The 17571-nt window shown below is 41.7% G+C and overlaps 1 protein-coding gene across 1 annotated transcript; it reads right to left on the bottom strand.

Annotated features, from left to right (window-relative positions):
- Positions 1-2398: 2398 nt before the first annotated feature.
- On the bottom strand, positions 2399-11620 carry NXNL2 (nucleoredoxin like 2). The gene is made up of 2 exons (XM_044287541.1): positions 11322-11620; positions 2399-2570 (listed from the first exon to the last, which is right to left on the bottom strand). Exons 1-2 carry the CDS (start codon positions 11618-11620, stop codon positions 2399-2401), a joined length of 471 nt encoding a protein of 156 aa, XP_044143476.1.
- Between the last annotated feature and the right edge of the window lie 5951 nt (positions 11621-17571).

The raw sequence follows: 17571 nt of genomic DNA on the forward strand, positions 1-17571 counted from the left end.
TACTACTGCCTGCCATAGACAGAGAGGAGCCTGATATGTCACGGACTCCTAAAACCCCACCCTGGAAGTGTTCCCATCCCCCAACACCCCAACATGACCCAATTATTTCCTACTTGTTTTGGCAATGCTAAAATGTATTAAGTCATTGCTAGTGTTGAGCACGAATATTCGAATAGCAAATTTTTTATCGCGAATATCGCCACTTTGAGAATTCACGAATAATTAGAATATAGTGCTATATATTCGGCATATCGAATATTCGTCATTTTTTTTCCATCTGAACACATGATTCCTCTCTGCTTCTTGCTTGTGGGCCAATGAGAAGGAAGCAATGTCAAGTTCACAACAATACTTAGTGCACCAATCAGTAATCTGTAGTCAGACCTGCTAAAATGTGAAGTTGCACGTAGTGCGATAAAATATTCTAATCACTGCAGATTAGCGCAATCAGGAACATATTGGAGCACTTGACTCTATATGCATATAAAGCTATTCTAATGTTCGGCCGTGCCAACCATTTTCTCCAGTCTCAGGAAACTTATACCAGCTTGAAAAATGTAGCCAAAGTGACCCACGCCTGTATTTCTCGTTTACGAATTCGCATTACGCGATTTTTACATTTACATTCATTTTTACATTTACATTCGCATTCAATAAAATAATCTCGAACTCTCAAAATCAGCGAATATATGATGAATATTCTACAAAATATTTGTGAAATATCGCAAATTCGAATATAGCCCCTCCCGCTCATCACTAGTCATTGCCAATAATGCTGATTTTAATTTGATACATAGACAGAAATTAATAGATACTAGATAGATAGATAGATAGATAGATAGATAGATAGATAGATAATATTGGTCAATGAGTGTTTACTGTGCTAAGGTCAAATGAATTAAAGACTTTAGTAGAAAATCCAGTAAGAAGATTATAATTCATAATCACATAGAGGGTGGAGAATAGACAGGAATACTCAGGAGCTGGAAGTGGTTGGTTGTTGTCCCAATAATTTACAGAAAGCTCCAGGGCTTGGATTCATATTCTTTGTTTTTGGCAGTTAGAAAAATCTGAAAGATGATATCAAACTGGGAAAAGGCAGGTATTATGTTACACAACAGGGAATAGACACAAAACAATAGAACGCTTTCTCTATAGGCGACAACCTGATGAAGACACAATATGTTTATTATTGCCAATTACAACTAATGTCAATGCACAGTGATGTGAGAAAGTATTCTCCACACCTCCAGATGTCCGTTACCATTGTACATTTCTCACAGAACTGTCTCCAATGTTTTAACTCTTTCACTGACCGATATGTGCATGCTGTTTTGGTACAAGTTACCAAAACAATTCTTTTGTTTTTCACCGATCCACATTCTGACATCTATATGTCGACACAGTTACTGTTCTAGGCCATATTTTTCATTTCTTTGCATCCCATCCTCCAATTCAAACATGGGTCTTCCAACCTTACTGTAGCCTAGGACAAAGAGCCATCTTTAAAAAATGCCTTTGCTTCCCTGTTCCCTTTTCAGCCAGACTCCTATGTGAATTATTGTCTGTGATCGTGACAATTATGTCTGTTAGGAGACTAGATTCCATGGTCAATGAAATAAAAAACTGATGTCATATGCTTGACAGGTGAACATAAAAGGGCATCATTTGGAGAAAAAAATCACATGTTGCTTTCATCAGTGAACCTAAACTTGAGCTAAGGTTGAAATCATTGGTCCTCTCCTATATATAAAACAAGACCAGTAACAATAATCTTTATCATAAACTAACCATCATTAGCTCATATTTGAATCCTCAGACCACTATTTTATATATTATTCATATGACTTGCATAAGATATTGGCTATAGAAAGGAATTCACATAAAACAGCAAGTTGATTCCAAATTCAACTACAATTTCAAATATTTGAAAACAAAGGGAGAACTCATCATAAGGATCTGAAGCCAGTTTTGCTAAATTTATGAAAATGTATGAAAATTCACATGTTATTTGTTAAATTAGGCTCATCTTTAAACCTGACATTTTTACTTAGAAATGTTTTGCCAGGTTCGCTACAGTACCCCTCTACTGGAGTCAGTTTGTGACTTTTTTGTGACCTTTTTTTTTACAAGTTGAAGTGAGATCTGGAGTGAAATTAATTAACTGGAAAGGTGTAAAAATGTAAAACATTGCTAAATTTGAGACTTTTTTAAAGCCAGAATTCTAGAGTACAGGGTTTGATAAATTCCCCCCAAGTGTATGGAGATACAACAAAATTCCATGTGACTTGTGGAACCAGATTTATTGATATTGTAAAATATTATTTAAATAAAATATATAAATAAATACCTGAATTTATTTACAATATAGCGTTTACATAAAAAATACAGTAATATCTTATTTGCCGGTGAAGTTCTGAAAGATATCTCCAACTTCAAGCCATGTCCGGATGCAGGCAAGCCCTCTGTCTCTTATCTGTTTTCTCCCTTTGTCTGTAATAACCTCTCCGTTTTGTTTGACAATGACAAGTTTTGGTAACGCTGTAATCTTGTACTTGCTTTTCAGCTCACTGTAAAACAGAAGGGATTCTAAATGAATCAGATATAAAACTAAAGACTGTTCACATGAGTAAGGTCTTCATATATAAACCGGAATAACAAGTATAGAAAAAAAATGGTATCTCCTTGTGGTGGCACTGCAGGGATTGCACACTGGCTGTCTGGTTCTCCCATTACAGTTGATCACTTGAGGTCCCGACAGCGAGAAACCTGTCACCTGCTTAGTTTTCCAATGCAAATGGGTTCTAAAAAATGAAGACACTGGGGATTTGTATTCTGAAAAATGCAACTAAATATTTCCACATTTTGGAGGTGTTATGCGCATAAAATAAATATGTTTCTTCAGGGTGCAAACTCATGATAGGTGCAACTGCTTTACTAGATCTATTCATATATTTAAAAAGCTATTTGTCCAGGATGGACTGACCAAATAAGAAAGATATCAGTAAATGTCCTTAAAAACGGACCGATTATTGTGCTAATTATGGGGGTTGAGTGTTTGTAGAAATGCTTGTTCCCAATAGTTGGCCCATGTAATGAATGAGCATACAATTTTGTTCACCAGGTGATCGTATCTTTCACCTGGCACCAAAAGTCATTGTTACATGAACAAGGATCTGGGGCCAGACAGAATGATTTTCTATGGGGCATAAGAGATTGCTTTAGTGATTGCTAGTTCCCATGCAGAGGAGATGATTGCTTCATGTAAATGCAACTGTCATCAACACTGACGATCAAGAAGTTATTAGGAATGTTTGGTTCCCTCAACATAACTGCCTAAAACATTGGACAACTTTTGATTACTGCAATCCAGTGGACCTACTGCAATCCATGCGAGCGCCGCTTCCTCTTCATTATACTGCACTTACTCTCAGAAGTGCAGTGTAATACCAGTACCCGCTCCGTTCAAGTGAATCGAACGAGTACTTGTAATTACATTACGCCACCGTTCCAGAGGAGATGAGGGGTAGTGTAAAGACCAGGAAGTGTCGCTCGCATGGAGCTCCACCTCAGTGTCAAACTGCTGATTGGCGGGGGTATCAGTTGTCGGACCTCCAGCAATCTGATATTGATGACCTATCCTGACAATAGGTCACTAATATTAACAGCTGGACAACCCCTTTAAAGCTGCACAGTGAATGCCATAAAAATGAAAGTAGAAAACACTGACAGAATAATAATTTTTGACCACCTTTCCTCTCAGAAAATGAAAGAAAAAGCCATATGTCCCTCCAATAAAACCAAAACCACTCAGTCAACAAAAAACAATTTTTGCAAAACATATGTTCCAAAATACAAATGGCACTCCTTCACTTCTGAGCACTGCCATGTCCCCAAACAGCAGTGTATGATCATGTATGGGGTATTTATGTAACAATATTTAGCTGTGATTATTCTCCTATTATACATTGGAAAAATGAAAAATTTAGTTAAAAGTACATGTTATTAAAAACATGAAATTTTTTATTTTCACTGTACAGCTCTAATGGATTTCATGACACACCATGGGGTCAAAATACTCACTGTACCCCTATATTAAATCCTTGAGGGGTGTAGTTTAAAAAATAGGGTATTTAGGCTGTTTTTCCAATGTTTTGGCACCTCAATGCTGATGCAAACCTGAAACAGTACCTGTAAAATAGCATAACATTTTTTATAAAGTGCACCTTCACTTCTGAGGCCAGGCTATTTCCAAAAACTGCAGAATCAGGGTAATAAATATTAAGTTGTATTCCAAAAATAGATTACTAAAGTATTTTCAAAATCATTTTGTAAAATTTAAAATCTGCAAAAAAATGACATTTTTAAACTTTACTTACACATTTTGATAGGATAGGTCATCAATATCAGATCAGAGTGGGTCGGGTACACGGCACAACGGCACCCCCACCAATCAGCTGTTTGAACAGGAGGTAGCGCTCGTGTGAGTGCTGCTTCCTCTTTAAAATTACACCACGTGTCGTCTTGCGGGCACAGAGCAATTATAGCTCAAATGGGACCAGTAAGTGTGACGATGCCCAGTGTAATCCTGGCAAGGAAGCAGCGCTTGTACAAGAGCTGCCTCCTCTTCAAACAGCTGATGAGCCAGTGTGTTAGGTGTCAGACCCACTCCGATCTCATATTGATGACTTAGGGCTCATGCACGCAACAGTATGTATTTTGCGGTCCACAAAAAACGGATCCGTAAAAAATACAGTTGACATCCGTGTGCATCATTCCATATTTTGCAGAACGGAACAGCTGGCACTTCATACAACAGTACTATTCTTGTCTGTAATGCGGACTGTCAGGAATATGGATTAATATTTACTGTCAGCCATGTCCTTACACCCACCATTTGCTGAAAGATGGCAGAGTAAATCAAGCTCCACAGGGGGGTCCTGCTTCAAAGCTGCAGCCAGATAGCAGAAAACTCCTAGCAGGCCACATTTGATTACATTTCACACCTCCAGTCAGACAGCACGGATCCTGCAGGAAAAAACCCCAGCAGGAGGTATCAGCCCTTTCCGCTCCCCTCCCCACCTATGGGTAGGGTCCACCCCTCCTACTGTGGTACTGGCAGCAAATGACCCATAAAACCCCTTAGGGCTCATAGCCCCATACCAGAATGTTGCATAAAGATGGTTCCAGGCCCAATTGATCCGCCTGGGTTCCAGGTACATCTAGAGTCCAAACATGGTACCGTTAGTTGGTTTCTGTGGGGAGATATGTATATCTCCCTTCCCTGGCATCCCATTCTCAAACAAAGACCATGGGCACGTTTATCGTGGCCACCGGGACACAAATATGTATCCGGTTTGCGCCTGCGAATGCCAGGATCAATGATATCTCCCAGACATGTTGGCACCTACATTTCATAAGGAATTATGAATAGCCCGGCCATCGCAGGCGCAAACCGGATACATATTTGTGTCCCGGCGGCCACGATGAACGTGCCCATGGTCTTTGTTTGAGAATGAGATGCCAGGGAAGGGAGATATCCATATCTCCCCACAGAAACCAACTAACCATACCATGTTTGGACTCTAGTTGTACCCGGAACCCAGGCAGATCAATTGGGCCTGAGGTGTTTTATGGGTCATTTGCTGCCAGCACCAGAGTAGGAGGGGTGGACCCTACCCATAGGCGGGGAGGGGAGTGGGCGGCTGCAGGTCATAAACCCATGCAAGCCAGCGGGCGGCCTCTTTTTCTGAAAGGGGGTCACATCTTGCAAATGTGAATAAAGCAAAGGAACTTTCATCATATACGGTAACTGACTTTTGCTCTGCTTAACCCTGTTGTTCCTATATCACCTGTATCTGTAACCTCAGACCACTGTATATATTCTCTGTGTATATTGTGTTATATCTAGTGTGCCCTTAAGGCGATTAAATATATAATTTAATCTTGTGATATCTTGTAACTCAATCACGAATCCCCACGTCCGTGTTTCGGCCTAGTTATAAGCTACCGCGGGTTGGTTTCTCACCCTATATAATCCCGTTAGCGGACCTGGCTTATATCAAACGAGAAGCTGGTGGCAGATATCCGGGCTGAGACAGCGCTGTTTTCACTGCAGCAGTGAAAAGGCTCTCTCAGCTTGTTGCCTCTCTGTGCCTGCGTGGACAGGAGGTGTCTGTGTAAACTGTATGGATGGAGTAGAGTTAACACTCCTGTTTACTGAGATTTCTGAGTTGTGTTATCTAATCTAAGCAAACACCTTCAATTGCTTTTCAATGGCTTTTGTCTCAAGATAACGCGATGAGTTAAGAAATTTGAGTTAAGAGCTGGAGTGCTAACCCTGCTACATCTGTACCAAGCTGACCTTACCTGCTCCTCTGGAGGGCGTAACGTCACGCTTTTGGTAATCCGTGACCATACCGCGTCTCGTGAGCTCGACGTAGGTGACGTCAAGCGGGCGTGAGGCGTGCTATTCGTCACACGGACAATAATGCCACATGTTCTATTTTTTTGCGGAATGGAAATATGGACATACGGAAACGGAATGCACACGGAGTAACTTTAAGGGAACCTGTCACCTCTACTATGCTACCCTCACTGAGCTTTTCTAAATATTAATTGTGTTACCCTAAACATATAAATTGCACTTTTAATTTCATTTGCAGACGAATTCAATAAGTATTATGCATTTTTGTACTTCCCGCCTTTTATGCAAATTAACATAAAAGAGTCATATCTTACTTGTGTGACCAGAGAAGAGTCATATTTTCAAGCTCTGACTCATCTCAGGTTAATTTGTATATGTATCAAATCGTTTTTTTTACACAATAAAAGCACAAAGAGCTATGGGGACTGGGTATTGCGGATGTGCTAGTGGCCATCTAGCAACCCATGTCCTCAGCTCTATACCCAAAATCCAGGTGACAGGTTCCCTTTAAGTTTTTTTTGTGAACCCATTGAAGTGAATGGTTCCACATATGGTCCGCAAAAAAAAAAAACGCAACGGACATGGAAAGAAAATAGGTTCGTGTGCATGAGCCCTTATTCTGAGGATATCTGCACAACCCCTTTAAGAGCAAAGAAACAAAAATTTTGAAAAACTTAGGATTTTTTATTTATAAATAAAAACAAAATGTATCAACCAAAATGTACCACCAGCATAGAGTACAATGTGTCATGAAAAATAACACAGAACTGTTTGGATAAGTAAGAGCATTCCAAAAGCAATTACCTTCTAAAGTCACACATGCCAGATTTGAAAAAAAAAAGTTTTCGTCCTAAAGTTGAAATTAGACGCCTGCTTAATATTCCATATAATGGAATTGGAAAACAATGCAACTGCACCACAGTTTTACAGATTTCGTTTTTATGGCATTCACTGTGCGATAAATATGACATGCTACCTTTTTGTGCAGTTCAATATGGTTACAGCTATACCAAATTTACAGTTAAAAAAAAAAAAACATTTTAAAGTTTTGAAAACATTTCCTTTGTATCGCCATAGCTATTTTATATTTACATCTAGAAAGTCATGTAAGGCTAGGTCTACACGACGACATTTGTCGCGTGACACATTTATTTTTCTGCAACTGTCGCGTCACAGTATGTCGCATGTTGCAGTGTGACACCATAGACTGCCATTATAAAAATTGTCGCATGACATTGGTGCAACAAAATGTTGTGCGACAAATGTCGTCGTGTAGACCTAGCCTAAGGGCTCTTTTTTGTACGACTAAATAATTGCAGGTTCAAGTCCCCCAAGGGGACAAAAATTCAATTGACTTACATTGTACCAGGACGGATCCGTTTGGCTCCGCTTCGTCAGGCGGACAGAAAAACGCTGTAGGCAGCGTTTTGATGTCCGCCTCCAGAGCGGAATGGTGACTGAACGGAGACAAACTGATGCATTCTGAGCAGATCCTTTTCCATTCAGAATGCATTGGGGCAAAACTCATCCATTTTGGACCGCTTTTGAGAGCCCTAAACGGATCTCACAAACGGAAAGCCGAAACGCTAGTGTGAAAGTAGCCTTGAAAACAAACTTAAAAAACTATGGGGGAATTGTGTTGTTTTCTCAGTTTCACCCCACAAAGATTTTCTCTTCTGTTCTTCAATACATGATATAGTAAATTAAATGGTGCCATTAAGAAGTACAAACTGACCTGCAATAAAGAGGCTTTACTACAGCTATGTGAACACAAAAGGAGAAAAGGTATGGCTCTTGGAAGGTGGCGAGGAAAAAAACAAAAATATGTAAGTGCATCCATAAGTAATTAGGTTAAGTATTGGGAATTGGAAACACAGGTTAGATTTTAACATTCTTGATCCTTTGTTCCCCATCTGAATATGCATATTTATGGTGTTAGGAGATGTCATATCTAAAGTGCATGGCTACATGAAACTTCCTCAGATGCTCAGTTTGCATTTCCCCAGGCCTGATGGAATGTCACAAAGATGTGAGAATATGACCTTAAAGGGACACTGACAGGCCCAATTAGCATATTGAGTTATATACATCACAGTACAGGTCATATAAAGTGTATTAGAATCATGTAAGTATCCCCCCTGCCCACCTTATAAATACGGAAATATAAAGTTTTATAACCTGCTTGTCCGGTCTCCAATCTGCCCAAGGGGCGGCGTTTCATCTGAAAATGCGCCCAGCCAGCCGCTCCCAACTGCCGTTCTGAAGCCCCGCCCAGCTCATCAATATTCACTTCGCTGGGCGGTGGCTACAACTCTCCAGGTCACGATCCTGCGCATGGGCAATCGAATCCTCCTGGCATCGTTCGTGTGTAATCTTCTGCGCCTGCGCCCCGCCGTGGTTAGATCGCGCCTGCGTACACACCCTGCCTGCGTCCCCGAGCCTCTGCCTCATGCGCATGCGCCTGAAGCGCTGCTGCTATGAACAGTGTCTGGCGCATGCGCATGAGGCAGAGGCTCGGGGACACAGGCAGGGTGTGTACGCAGGCGCGATCTAACCACGGCGGGGCGCAGGCGCAGAAGATTACACACGAACGATGCCAGGAGGATTCGATTGCCTATGCGCAGGATCGAGACCTGGAGATTTGTAGCCGCCGCCCAGCCACGTGAATACTGATGAGCTGGGCGGGGCTCCAGAACGGCAGTTGGGAGCGGCTGGCTGGGCGCATTTTCAGATGAAACGCCGCCCCTTGGGCAGATTGGAGACCGGACATCAGGTTATAAAACTTTATATTTCCGTATTTATAAGGTGGGCAGGGGGGATACTTACATGATTCTAATACACTTTATATGACCTGTACTGTGATGTATATAACTCAATATGCTAATTGGGCCTGTCAGTGTCCCTTTAAGGGCTCGTTCACACAAAAGTTTTTTGAGTTCCGTATACAGTCCGTATACAGAACCATTCATTTCAATGGTTCAGCAAAAAAAACCAGAATGTACTCCGTATGCATTCCTTTTCCGTATTTTCGTTTTTCTGTTCCGTTCAAAGGTTATCCTATTATTGCCCACAAATCACGTTCCGCGGCTCCATTCAAGTCAATGGGTTAGTTCTGTTTTTGCGGAACCATCTATTGAAAATGTTATGCCCAGCCCAATTTTTTCTATGTAATGACTGTATATGCCATATGGAAAAACGGAACGGAAAAACGGAACCGGAAACACTACTGAAACAAAAAACGGAAAAGCGGATCCGTTAAAAAACGGCCCGCAAAACACTGAAAAAGCCATACAGTCGTGTGCCATCAGGATCAACCTTATTAAACCAGTCCTAATAACTGGTTCCATAGACACTCCCCCTGCACTTGTTCGACAGGGTCAGGTGTCCAGGTGGAGGAGGGAGTGCCCAGAGAAGTAGGGTGGTGGACCTAAGGTGCATTGAGTGGCTAGGGCCTGCCCTCACTCTAATATGCATAATTTAAAAACACGTCTCCTAAAAGCAGCAACAGATTGGCGGAAGAAAAGTATGTTTTTAATCAGCAGAGTCCGCCCTATCGAGAATTATGGCTTTATAGGGTTGATCTTACTAACAGATGCCCTTTAAAAGCTAAAAAGTGTTTCAGGTAAATTTGTGAAATATCATTTTACTGCACTTGCTGCAAGAATATAAACATTTAAAATATAGTTCCAATATTAACAGATTCCCCTACTTATCTGTTACCGATGCCAGGTAGTGACCATGGCAGGCAATCATGGCACAGCACTGTTACACTGCATACACAGTACCAGGCTGTGATTAGCCATCCCAGTACCAGGATTGGCCACTACCATGTCATTTAGATCTAAACAAAGGACTAGAGACTGAGGAAGCAAAGATTCTTATTTCTCTTATAGTGGGCACGGTATAGGGGTTTTTCTGAATAAAAATAAAAAAAAACTTGAAGAGCTGCATTTGACAAGCAGAAATGAGAACACTTAGAACTACAAATTTGACCACATAAAGATGCGCAAATACAGTTTCAATCATTTGTCATGTGATCTCAGTGTATTTTATGCAAATATTGGACACGGTATACATAAATAATACTATAACTGTAATGTGGAATAAATAATCACATACAGTACGCTTGTAAGTAAGGCTACTTTTCACACTAGCGTTTTGGCTTTCCATTTCTGAGATCCTTCATGGGCTATCAAAAGCGGTCCAAAAACGGATCAGTTTTGTCCTAATGCATTCTGAATGGAAAAGGATCCGCTCAGAATGCATCAGTTTGCCTCCGTTCAGTCACCATTCAGCTCTGGAGGCGGACACCAAAACGCTGCCTGCAGCGTTTTTCTGTCCGCGATGTGGTGTGGAGCAAGACGCAATAGAAAACGGATCTGTCCCCCATTGACCTTCAATGGTGTTCAAGACGGATCCGTAATGGCTATAGGAGACATATTACAACTGGATCTGCTCATGACGGATGCATGAGGTTGTATTATGGTAACAGAAGCGTTTTTGAAGATCCATGATGGACCCGCAGAAAACGCTAATGTGAAAGTAGTATAAGGCTATTAGCACACTAGTGTTAAAATCTTCTGGAAGACTGTTCCGGCGGAGCAAAAGGCCGAAGCATGGTCAGGTCCCATTGACTATAATGGGACCTGGTGGAGATCCAGCCTCTTTCCAGCATTAGTGCTGGGACTCATCAGGACAAAAACTGTGCAGCCAAATCCCGGTGCTAATGCTGGAAACTGTCCAGATCCCATTATAATCTATGAGCTCCGGCAGGGAAAGGCAGTACCCCGCTGTGCTGGATATGATGAATTCCGGCATGCTGTTCCTCTGCTGGAAGATTTTAACGCTAGTGTGAAACTAGCCTATATCCAGATAGGACCACAGAGATACTTACTGTTTGTATGGGTCGTGCCAGGGTAAAGCCAGCCAGTCCCCATGCATTTCATGCATGTAATCCACCATGTCTTCTGCACTTCTATCCAAGGAGATAAATACAATTTCAAACTGTGTCGGCTGGTCTGCTTCTTCCACCAGCTCAGTGTAAAAGTCACACAATACCGGGGTAAAGTCCTTGCAAGAAGAACACCAAGCAGCTGAGAAATATAATCCAACTATTTTATTTTGTAAAGCCACCTCAGGATCCACCTTTTCTCCATCCTTGTTAACCAGGGTACGTCCAATGAATATATCCATTCTAGTTAGATGGACAGAATAACAGCGGAGTTTGTTATTTTGACCACTGATCTCTAACGCTCTCAACAAGTGCTGACAGGGATGTATAAATACTCATTTCTTCTAATTCCTTTTAATCCCATTGCGATCTAGCCCTTTGCGGCACATCGCCTGCTGCCATCTGTTCTTCTGCTGCTACAGAGCTGCCCACTGTATAAGAAGACTGTCAGACATAGATATGAGTTTTTGAGTGTGTAGTGTTATTCCTTTGCTTATTGCCATCTAATAAAATTCTCTAAAAACACAGCACTAGTTAGGGTTCAGTTTACCTGATTCACGCTTTTGCCAGTTCTCAGTGTAGTGAGGCACTTCTGCTAACTTCTTTCCTATACATTCATACTTACAGTGACATATCTCCTTGCTTGTCTTTTCACTTGTTTGATTTACTGTTACTAGGTTGTCGAGAGATTACATTTTGAAAGGCTCCACCTCGCCCTAGATAAGATTTGTGGATCATAGAGCTCTCATAGTCCTGCATATTGCTGCCACCTATTGGAAATTGGAGAAATCTATAGTACAGAATGCAGTTTATACAGTTTCCAGGTGCTTGGGCATGCTTTCTTCTTAAGTATATTTAATCTATTTCATTTAATGTTTATATGTGCCATTAATAGATATCAACACTATCGACTATAACAGTGACATCTACAGCACCCCGCTCCCAAAACAGTGACCCCCCCCACAGTGCCCCATCCCTTAAAATTGGACCTCCACAGCAGCCTACCCCCTTAACTTTGACCTTTACAGCAGCCTTCCCCTTTAACAGTGACTTTCACAGCATACCACCCTCTTGACAGTGACCTCCACAGGGGCCCGCCCCCTTAACAGTGGCCTTTACTGAATCAGGGGCGTGTCCTTTTGAACAGCTCACTCTAAGGCCTCTTTCTCACGGGCGTGTGCGTGCACAGTCCGTGGGGCAGCCACAGTGGATCACGGACCCATTCACTTTAATGGGTCCGTGATCCGGCTGTTCTGCAAAAAGATAGGACATGTTCTATCTTTTTGCGGAATGGAAGTATGGGACGAAACCCCACAGAAGCACTCCGTAGTGCTTCCGTAGGGTTCCATTCCGCACCATTTCGCATCTCCGGATTTGCGGACCCATTGAAGTGATGCGGCATGCCCACGGAACGGCACCCGTGTATTGCGGACCTGCAAATGCGGTCCGCAATACGGCAACGGGGCGCACACGCTCGTGGGAAAGAGGCCTAAGACAGCAGCACTGTATTGTCTGAGTGTGAGCTGCAGGGAGAAAGTCACCCTCCCTCCCACCCCTGCAGCTGACAGAAGTTGATTTTTACCTTCATTTTTTTCAATCCCCGTCAGCTGAGGAGAGGAGGGATTGTGGCCTAGCCAGATCAGGGGAGTGGCTTAGTGGGACCTAGAAGTTGATTTTTAACTTCATTTTTTCATTCTCAGTCGGCTAAGGAGTTGAAGGGGAGTGGCCTAACTGGATTGGGGACGTATCCTTTTGAACAGCTCACTCTAAGACAGCAGCACTGTGCTTAGTAGAACTACAGGTAACAGCACACTGCTAGTCAATTGCACAAAGATATAAGCAAATAATGAAAAATACTGCTTGGTGGCCATATTTACTGCAAGGGAATTTAGAAGCTCTTTGCGCATATAATTGATCAAAAATATGTTGGGCCCATCTACCTAACGACAAGGTGGCTTCTCATCAGATCGGGCCTACTCTAACATGCCTCTCCTGGGCTTACAGCCTACAATCTGGGCAAAGTAGCACCCTGCTATAGCCTACACATGCCTCTCCCAGGCTGTAAGCCTGCTATATGAGCAAAGTAGAATACAGCTATACAATCTTTCTGATTAAAAGCACATGGTAAATGGGCGGTGGTGCACGGTTCAAACTCACCAGCTGGGGGCGCCACACCCCAGTGGCAGTGACAATAGGAAAGAAAAACAAACAATGCACTGCACAGTGCTGTCTGAGTGTAAGCTGCAGGGAAAAAGTCACCCTTCCTCCCTCCCACCCCTTATACATGAAATGGCTGTTGAAATGCCAGTAAGAAAGGCCTGGGAGCTGTCTTGTCACAAATACAAGAAGGTAAAGAAAGAGTCATTTACTACGCTAGTAGATCTCTTAGAGGTACTGAAAGAAACAACCAAAACTATAGTTCCTTCAAATTGGAATTCCTCGCACTCGTGTGGGCTGTTACAGAGAAATTTAAAGATTACCTTGCCGCAACACCCTTCATAGCCTTCACAGATAACAACCCGCTAGAGCATCTTAACACCGCCTAGTTGGGAGAATTAGAGCAAAGATGGGCCTCACGCCTTGCTAACTACAATTTCACCGTCAAATACAGAACAGGAAAAGCAAATGAAAATGCGGATGCATTATCCCATCTGCCAACCCAAGAAGACCCTACTTCACAAGAAAATGTTTGGGAAGAGGTAGAAATGCAATCCTTCTACAAAAATTTTGCCTACCAAGACATTATCACCATCAAAGGGAAAAAAGTCCTTAACCTTCAACAACAAGTGGATCCAATATCCCAAGTGGACAAAGAAAGATGGATCAAGCTGCAAAATGACTTTAATAGCGTCCTGGGTGCCATAGTAACACTGCAACTTCTACGTTTTCCCTTTAAGTGCTTGGATAAGGTGTGTTGAACAACAACTACCTACTACTAGTGTCCTTTAGGACTTTTTAACACCTATTATTCCTGCACCTACCAATTGCCTAAGACTTAACGTTTAATACTTCTTAGATAAAACTTTTGGTAATGCACCGACATACATTTAGTGTTTTAAAATTCCCAGTATCACTGGCCTTTATTTGTCACTTGTGACGTGTTGTCAGTAGTCTTGACTGACTTTATATGCCCAGACACACTGTTGCCATAGCAGGCTGATACTGGGAATTTTAAAACACTAAATGTATGTCGGTGCATTACCAAAAGTTTTATCTAAGAAGTATTAAAAGTTAAGTCTTAGGCAATTGGTAGGTGCAGGAATAATAGGTGTTAAAAAGTCCTAAAGGACACTAGCCATAGTAACACTGAACGCATTTTGAAGACGGATCCGTCTTCAAATGCTTTCAGTACACTTGCGTTTTTCCGGATCCGGCGTGTAATTCCGGCAAGTGGAGTACACGCCGGATCCGGACAACGCAAGTGTGAAAGGGCCCTTACACATACGCTATGACCATCATTGATCATTACACTAAATTTGTTGTAGCTGTGCCTGTCAAGGACTTGACCGCTAAAACAACTGCAGATGCTTTCTGGAAACATTTCTTGTTGCCATATGGATGCCCAGAAAGAATCCTTACAGATCAGGGATCTGCCTTTGAGTCGCAACTCTTTAAAGAACTGTGTACCTTTCACAACTGTCTGAAAATCAGGACCACAGCCTACCATCCCCAAGGGAATGGGCTTTGTGAAAAAATTAACCAAACTTTAATTGAGATGTTAAGAGCAGTACCACCTGCTACAAGAAATGATTGGCCTACTCTACTGCCTCAATTGATGTACACCTACAATAACACTATTCATGTTCTACTGGGTATACTACTATCTTATGTTTGGCTGACAAGGTACACTACCTGCTGATCACACGTTGGGCGTACAAGTGCCGTATGCAATCAACCCTCTACCAAAAATTTATTGGGTGTGTGAGCACTGCCGATTCAACGTTGAGTATATCCTTAAATTGTCTGGAGTTCCAGAATTCAAGAAAAAGACTAATCTACGTTTATTATGTTCTATTTCCTTAAAGGACTTTTTAAGGGACTATTTATCTTTCATCTGTTTTGCAACGTTCAAGTCTGCACCCGGAGATAGACTTTCACGCACCTGAGCCTCCGTGATATTCTATTTAGACATTTTCCTGTGCCCAGGGAACGGACTCATACCCTGTGAGCCTCCTGAGAAGTTATTTAGTTTTTTTTTCCATCTCATTAAGACTATCCAGGTTTCCAATATATCATCAGTCTTCAGAGGAAAAATTGCAACCCCAATTGTCACCTTTTGTGATATTTCGTTGTTGCCTGAGATATGTTTGCCTAACCCATTTTACTTTCAGATACAAGGAGTACAAGAATGGAGTTATGGTATTATTTCCTATGCATGCATTCTTTTCCCTCTTCTTATATCTTACAGGAAGTGACAACATCGAGTCAAGAATGTGTCGAGGTTGACTTATGTTTTACCATGGGGGTATGCAGCGTCCCACTCAGGACACGTGGGAACTGCAAAATCACTGTAAAATGGCATTATGACATTGCATGTCATTTTGTATTACAACACCTGTTGTATCCCTGTTCATAGGCTGGTCTGGTGTAATTTATACATCCCACCATTAGATGGGGATAGCACTACTCTGGGATATCCAGCCCAGCACAGGTCTGATCTGTGGTCAGTTGGTTGTTAAGTTAGAGAGAGTGCAGATTGGGCACCAAGCTGTTTAGGTAAAAGCCTAGTCCAGAAAGGGACAAAGAAGGGAAAGACTAGAAAAACCAAAGGATAAACGCGAGTATTCAGGCATCAAAGACCTTTGGGAATCCAGGTGAAGGATACTTTAGCCACAGGAAACCTCACCAAATTACGCTGGTTTACAAGGGACCTGAAGCAAAGTCACCTACCAGAAATACTTATACAGAACCACAGCCTGAGTCAAAACCCAGCCAAACATTAACAGTGGATTATGAGAATTCCTCTAAGAACAATAGACTGTATTCTGTCTGGATGTATATGCCGCAACTGGAACCAACTTCAGTAAAAGTTGTGAGTTGTATCCTACCACTGTCTACTTCATTCTTTAATTTAATTACAACTGGTTGTACCACCATTAACGGTACTAGCGTCACGACAAATAACACCAAGGGACCCAGCCGCCACAAGCACGCTAAACACCACTGCCATCAAGGGCACTTCAAACTCCATCTAGGCTGGTGCTTCCCTAACATAGAGTGTGCCCTGGAGGATTTCGTGCTGTCTTTCTCAACACTGTGCTGCCGGCCCAGGGAGGCTTTCTGCTAACCGTGAGAAAACCGATGAACTGTGTTATTATTTGGCCCATCATCGGCCAACCGTGCACCTCACGTGTTGCCCCTGCGGTTCTGGCTGGCTGCAGTTGCTCATTCTTGTATTTTGGATATTTCACACTCTTTTAGAGTGTACCCTAATTTTAAAAAATAAAATCAAAACCAAAGACCTGTGTTGGCTACATTGTTCTCCTCCACCGCCTCTTCCACCTACACCGCTACGTCCACCGCCTCCTTAAACTCCTACTCCATATGGAACTCCACCTCATAAATCAAATTTTTTTTTATTTGTACGTATTTAATTTTATATAATTTCACTACATTGTCAGTTACATTTTCTGGTGAAATTCACCAATTTTTGGGTGTGATGTACCACTGTTATACCTAGTAGGCCAGTTAAAAAAAATAATAATAATTGTCAGTTACATTTTCAGTTGAAATTCTAAATTTTTGTGGGTGTATAGTACCACTGCTATACCTAGTAGACAGGTTAAAAAAATAATAATAATTGTCTGTCACATTTTCTGGTGAAATTCACCATATTTTGGGTGTGATGTACCACTGCTATACCTAGTAGGCCGGTTAAACAATAAATAAAATTGTCAGTTACATTTTCAGTTGAAATTCAAAATTTTTGGGGTGTGAAGTACCACTGCTATACCTAGTAGACAGGTTAAACAATAATACAATTTGTCTGTTACATTTTCTGGTGAAATTCACAAATTTTTGGGTGTGATGTACCCCTGCTATGCCTAGTAGGCCGGTTAAAAAAATATATATAATTGTCAGTTACATTTTCTGGTGAAATTCACCAATTTTTTGGTGTTATGTACCACTGCTATACCTATTAGACCGGTAAAAAAAAAAAATACATTTGTCAGTTACATTTTAGGGTCAAATT

Source organism: Bufo gargarizans, chromosome 1 (genome assembly GCF_014858855.1).
Source record: "Bufo gargarizans isolate SCDJY-AF-19 chromosome 1, ASM1485885v1, whole genome shotgun sequence".
Taxonomy (NCBI): Eukaryota; Metazoa; Chordata; class Amphibia; order Anura; family Bufonidae; genus Bufo; species Bufo gargarizans.